General features: G+C 45.5%; 1 protein-coding gene across 3 annotated transcripts in view; it reads right to left on the bottom strand.

Annotated features, from left to right (window-relative positions):
• XPNPEP1 (X-prolyl aminopeptidase 1) overlaps positions 1–6845 on the bottom strand; it is a 79129-nt gene that overhangs the window by 8192 nt on the left and 64092 nt on the right. For all 3 annotated transcript variants that reach the window (XM_006161614.3, XM_027765563.1, XM_027765564.1), the window contains 3 exons: positions 3655–3715; positions 1755–1824; positions 692–865 (listed from right to left, as the gene is read on the bottom strand). In XM_006161614.3, coding sequence (XP_006161676.1) covers positions 692–865; positions 1755–1824; positions 3655–3715 — 305 coding nt within the window. The remainder of the gene's footprint in view (positions 1–691; positions 866–1754; positions 1825–3654; positions 3716–6845) is intronic.

Below are 6845 nucleotides of genomic sequence, written 5' to 3'. Positions count from 1 at the left end.
GTGTGCGCTCACCAGAGAGAGAGAAAACGAGAAATCACCCCCCGAGGGGATGGCTATGCCACAATCCCTTCTCCTCCATTCTCCTCTCCAGATCTTGGGCACGCACACACACACACCCGGCGTGAGTTTAAGCCACCGGGTCCGGGACTCAAACCACAGTTGACTACATGGGAGTCCAGCGACATAGCCATTACAATAACTGCTGATCCCTCAATGATTTTTTTTTAAATAGGTATCTACATATATAGAGGCTAACACATTATGTCATGTTTCCTTGGTTGGTGGATTACAAATGGCTTTTATTTTCTCCTTTACAATGTTTCATAATCACTTCTTCTCAAATGAACATGAATTGTTTTTACAATTGGAAAAGTTTGTTGTTGGGGCTGGCAGGTGGTGTGGTTAAGGGTGCTGGACTTCCACGTGGCCAACCATGGTTCGAGTCCTGAACCTGATGGCTTGCTTTCTCACTCCTCCCTCCCCCACTATGTCCCTTTCTAGTCAAATTAAAATAAATAAAATTAAATAAAGTAATTATTTAAAAGAAAAGTCTGTTGTTGTTGTTAATTCAGGACAACATGAAGGAGAAGTTATTTCTCATCTGCTTTAAAGTAACCTAAAAACAGGAAACCACAAAGACCTTTTCGAAAGGCTCAAGAATCCACATACCCCCGATGTGAAGAACACCTACCATCGGTGACAATCATGCCCGCCTCCAATGGTTCATCAGAGAACGTTTTATAACTGATGCCACAAGGACCCTCATGAACGTTCAGAAAGGACCCAACACCATGTCCCGTTCCATGCAGGTAATCCAGGCCAGAATCCCATAGGGCTGAGCGTGCAAAGGAATCGAGAAGGTGGCCTGGAAGACATATAAGGACCACTCGGTGACACTGGGCAGCACTTGAGAGATTAGGCATATTATGTTTGGCTCCTGAAGGTGAAATAAACCAATGGGTAAAAAGCTACTGCAGGGTTCAGACTTCAGCCCATCCCAAGGAAGAACTTCCTAACAATCAGTGCTCACGAGGAGCCAGAGCTCAGCCTGAAGTTGGAGGATCATTTGTCCAGGATGCTGGTAAAAGGATGGACCCCTGCAGCAGATAAAGGCTGCACAAAATATCGCTAACATGGAAGCCCCTTACCCAGATCTGGGACTTGAGGTTTCAGAGTTACAAAGATGAGGTTCTAAACAGACCACAAACAGTCAAATAGGCTGACAGGTGAGGAGTCCAGGCTCAGGGAAATGACTGCGTGCCTAACAGGAGCAGACTCAAGGCCTGGGTCTTGCAAACTCCCAGTCCAAAGCCCCACTCACCAGGCCAAGCAAAGTATATATCTAAATTAGGATCACAGTAAAATGAACCCCAACAAGGCTCTTCAAAGGAGGCACCAGTTCGGTGCTGAGCAGCAGGGAGTAGGTAGCACTAACTTCAACTCAGGCCCTGAGACTTGATGCTTTCTCCCGGGACCCACCCTCATGTGTCATCCAGTTCCATGAGTAGCCAGGAGAGAGGTGCACAGCTGACACCAGGCCCCGGTCCCAAGCCTGGAACGCTGAAGGCCACCTGAACTCAGTCAGTAAGTCCAGAACACTCACTCCTTGCAGCACCAACATCTGCCCTGGCTGGGCCTAAGGGTAGCTGGGGACTAACACAGAGACAGGAAGATCGTGTCCCTCCCCTCAAACAGACATATCTGATTTCTGAATAAGAAAAAGAGCATGGAAAATAACAGAAGAAACCACCTACCTTTGGTTCCAGTTGGGAAAATGGCTGCACTCACAGCTATGTGGCCCTTGAGGACATACGTGAAGCATTCCTGCCAAGGAAAACCAGGGAGCATGTTGCAGAATGGGGACAGATGCTACAATCCTTGAGTTTTCTAGCAGTTCAGAAAATGTAGCCTATTAAAGCTTTTAGCAATAAAATATGTCGCTGGACTCCCACATAGTAGACTGTGGTTTTAGTCCCAGACCTGGCGGCTTAAAACTCATGCTGGGCATATGTGTATGTGTGCCCAAAATCCCGAGAGGAGACTGAAAGAGAAGGGAATGCGGTATGGCCATCTCCTCGGGGGGTGATTTCTCGCTTTCTGTCTCTGTCTCTCGGGTGAGCACATGCAACCTATAGCAAAAACCTCTCAAAAACAAACAAACAAACGAAACACTGACATACTCAATGTCACGTGAGCTTTGGAAGGCCTGGGGAAACAGTAACAAGTACTGATGACCCAGCTAACACTTACTGAGCTGGTCCTGTGTGTCAGGTACTATACAAAGCACTGTGCACTCAATCCCCACTCACAATGGAGACACTACCGTTACCCTCACTTTACAGAGAGACTGGGGAGCATACCCAGGTGGCCCAGCTCCTAAGTGCCAGCATCTGGCCCTACAGTCTGGCAATCTTGCATCAACAACTGTGCTCCTTACTACTACACTGTCCTCAGGGGTCAGCCCTGCTTCCCAGACAAGAAAAGTGCTGCTGGGGAGGTTAGTGACTTGCCTCAAGGATGCAGAGTCAGCACTGAAGTCCACATTTCCCACTCTGGCCCAAGGCTCTTTCCACAGCCCAAAAAGAGACACACCAGGCCAGCCCATGACCTGGCGGTTACGGGATCCCACATGCCCAACCAGAGTTTGAATCCCAGACCTAGCAACTTGAAAAACACATCAGGCACATGTGCACATGTGCCCAAATCCCAAAAGGAAGAAAAATGGAGGAGAAGGGCCTCCAGGGTGACCATTCCCATGGAAAGTCCTTTCTCCCTCTCCCAATCTCTCTCTCGGTAAGAACTCATGCTCCCTTTGGCAAAAAAATTTTTATAAGAGTCACACCAAAGGTATCATAGAACCACAGTCCAGATTTACGTGCGGGCACCTACTAAGACAAGGGACCAAGTCTGACATCTGCCCCAGGCTATCCCATAAAGCCCTTCTCCTTGGATAGTCTTCCTGAAGGAGCTCCTTTGGACAAACAGATGCACTCACAGACTCAAGCAATATTTCACTGAGCAATGACCACGACTTTGAAACTCAGTGGGCTCATGGCACTTCACAACCAGCCTGGGAGGCGAGTACTTCTGTCCCCATTTTATGGATGATAAATTCAAGGTCACAAAGCTGGTGAACAGAGGAGGAGCTAAAGCCAGGTCTTGAGGCCCCTGGTACACATCCTGCCCCACAGCTCTGGTGCTCCTCTCCATGCCAGACACACCAGGAAGGGAACAGCCTCTGGCACGTCAGGAATCCCTACAGGGTTGAACCTGTGAGTAGGAACAGCGAACTTGAACAAAGAAGAGGGGTGGCTTTCAGAATCAAATCTCGACACCACTTGTAAAGCATGTTATTTCGCTAGCCCATTCCCATCCCCACAAAGCGTCTGTGACTCAAGTAAAGGCCAAAGCTATTTAAATTTGAATCTGAGCTGCCTTGACCTTAACAGAATGCTTTTAAATTTTCTCCAAATGTCCTCTCCTCCAATACTTAATTAAACGGACTTCATAACGCAGATAAGCCTGACTCCACAGTAATGAGCAATTTTACTATCCCACATATAATTTTTACGTATTTATGCACTCCCCTTTCATAAAAGCCACGATCTTCTTAGGAAGATAGAGGGGCCTCTTGAGTTCTTGCCTCCACCTTACCTTCTCATAGGCCGTGGGGGTTCCAAAATGCATTGTCCGGGTTACATCTGTGGTTCCATCCCTTTCCAAAAGAAAGGACACATTAGTTTTCAATCAAAATAACTTTCAAATATGAGACAGACAAGGATATGGGGAGATTTAGAACTCTCATACACTGCTGGTGGGTATGTGAACTGGTGTAGCCATTTTGGAAAACAATTTGCAGTTTCTTAAAAGATTAACCTAGTTACCACATGATCCAGCAATTTCACTCCTAGTTATATACTCAAGAGAACTAAAGCACATGTCCACACAAAAACCTGTAGAATGTTCTTAGCAGTATTATTCATATTACCCAAAATGTGGAAACAACTTACATATCCACCAACTGGTGAATGGATAAACAAAATGGGGATTTTTCCACATAACAGAATATTATCCAGCAAGGGGCCAGTAGGTGGTGTGGTGGTTAAGGGCACTGGACTCCCACATGGCCGTCCACAGTTCGAGTCCCGGAACTGGTGACTCTCTCTCTCTCTCTCTCTCTCTCTCTCTCTCTCTCTGTCCCTCTCTGGTCCAATTAAAATAAATAAAGTTAAATAAAATAATTATTTTAAAAATATATATATTTATTATCCAGCAGTAAAAAGGAATGAAATACTGATGCATGCTAGGATGTGGATGAACCTTGAGGACTATGCCACGTGACAGAAGCCAGAGGCAGAACATGTGTCTGTGACTGCATTTATACACAATGTCCAGACAGGCACATCCAGGAGACAAAGCCCAGCAGCAGCTCCCCTGGGTGGAGGACAGGCGACAATGACTGCTAGTAGGAATGGAGTTTCTTTCCAGGGTGATCAAAATGTTCTAAAATTGATCCTAGTGATGGCTGTACAGCCCTGTGAATATACAAAAAAAATTCCTAATTTATACTTAAACTGCTTAAATTGTATGGTAAATGAATTACTGTTCACTAACGTTGTTAACAAAAAATGACTCAGAGCCAGCCCACGGCATGGAGGTTAAGGAGCTGGATCCCACATGACCAACCACATGGCTCAAGTCCCAGACCCAGTGGCTTGGAAAACGCACAAGGTGTGTGTGTATGAGAGCCCACTCCCAAGAGAAGAAGGGACGCTGGCATGACCAGCCCCTCTGGGGGGGGTAATTTCTCACTGTCCCTCCATTTTTCTCTGTCTCTGGTAAGCGCACACACCTATGGCAAAAATTAACAAAAAAAAAAAAAAAAAGAATGAGACAAAGTGTGAATGCAAGAATAACTCGATAGAGTGGGAATTAATTCAGTCCCTGACACACACACTCTTGGTCTATAACATGAGGACTATTTAATGAAATAACAAGACACCAGGGCATGAACAAGACAAAGGAGGACAAAGCAAACAGAAGCCTATTCCTAACTATAGAGGACTAAATCCAATTCCTCCTGTTAGGACAGCAAGGGGTTTACGGGATAGAGATCCTAAAAATACCCCAACGCATCTTGTAACATACCCTAGCCTTCATACCTCACAAAGAAAGGACATCTTCCAGAATCCTGTTAAAATTTAGCAGTGAAAAAAGTTTCACCATTATCCGAGTGATCCTAGTACCCTTAGCTCTAGGCTAACATTACTAATACCAACCCATGTGTCCCAACACTAGGCTGTGGTTACCACATAAATGGCTGAGCTCATTTAATAATTAGTTCTCCCTTATTCAGTCCCAACTGCAGTGGAGAACAGAGCATTAAAGGCCTTGCTCTGGGAGATCAGCAGATGGGATAGTGGTTACATTGCTGGACTCCCACATGGCTGACCACAGTTCAAGTCCTGGACCCGGCTGCTTGAGGCTCATACCAGTCAAGTGAGCATGCCCAGGATCCCAGGAGAATGGGGGAAAGGGGACTGCAGTGTGGCCATCCCCCCACAGGGTGATTTCTCACTTTTTCTCAGTCTGTCTCTGTCTTTTCGGCAAGTTCACGCACTCTACAGCAAAAATCTCTAAAAAAAAGAAAAAGGAGGGGGAAAAAAAGGCCATGCTCTGCCCTCCAATGCAGATAATACCTATCTTCAGTCCTTCTCATGGGTTCCATATCTAATCCCAAGCAAATCTTTCAGAGGGAAGAACTTTGAAAGCAACAAGGCATGAAGAAGGAAGTTCAGAAATATTGGCACTGCCCTCATTTCTCATTCAAAATTGATTCCCTATTTCATAAAGCCCTGGGGCAGCTACAAGTACAGGCAGTTTATGGACCGGAGCAGAGAACTGTCCAATGGTTCTGCAAGCTTGCTTTATTTCACAGTTATTTATTTGGTATTTTAACAACTTCCGGCCAAGGACTAAACATTTCCATCACTAACAGCCTTTTGTGGGAACAGGGTTACAACTGCACTATTTCAACGAGGGGTGAAAAAAAGGACAAGATACAGAAACGATCCCGTCAGCAGTCAGTGCGGGATGAGATTACTACCAGCTGAGCGCTCTCGGCTGGAGCTCAGCTGGCCCGCCTACTCAGGGGCATCAGACCCAGAGTCAATTTCTGCAGCAGCCCGGGTCACTTACTTGTATTGAGCACCGGAGTCGATGAGGTATACCTCATTCAGGGACAAGGTCCTGTTCGTCTCAGGGACTGGCCTAACAAAGTTAATTAAAGATTAATTACTCCACAAATGTGAGCGCTTAGTGAATTTGGGAGGAGAACATAAGAGTTCCTCATACTATTTGTGCAACTTATGTTTGAAATTACAGCAACATAAAAAGTTTTCCAATAAGTTAATTCTTCCGACTTAAATTTCATTTCTACTGTTAAACACCCAGTAAACTTATCTCAACTCGATTTAAAAAAAAAAAAATCAAGAAAAGGAGGATTAACCCATTTCTTTCCTTTGGCCTCTGTGTCTGGAACAAAAAAGATATTCAAGAGATAACTGTCAAAACTACAAAAATTACGGGACTAACAGTTGGTGTAATGGCTATGTCACTGGACTCCCACGTAGTAGACTGCGGTTCGAGTCCCAGACTCGGTGGTTTAAACTCAGGCCGGGCGCGTGTGCATGTGTGCCTAAGATCCTGAGAGGAGAATGGAGGAGAACGGATTGTGGTGTGGCCATTCCCCCAGGGGGTGATTTCTTGCTTTCTGTCTTTTTCTCTCTTGTCTTTCTGGCAAGCGCATGCGCCCTATAGCAAAAACCTCTCCAAAAAAAAAAAAA

This window comes from Tupaia chinensis, unplaced genomic scaffold (assembly GCF_000334495.1).
Source record: "Tupaia chinensis unplaced genomic scaffold, TupChi_1.0 Scaffold138666_1, whole genome shotgun sequence".
Lineage (NCBI taxonomy): Eukaryota > Metazoa > Chordata > Mammalia > Scandentia > Tupaiidae > Tupaia > Tupaia belangeri.
The sequence above is the reverse complement of the archived record's forward strand: the minus strand, read 5'-3'. Positions and strand labels throughout refer to the sequence as shown.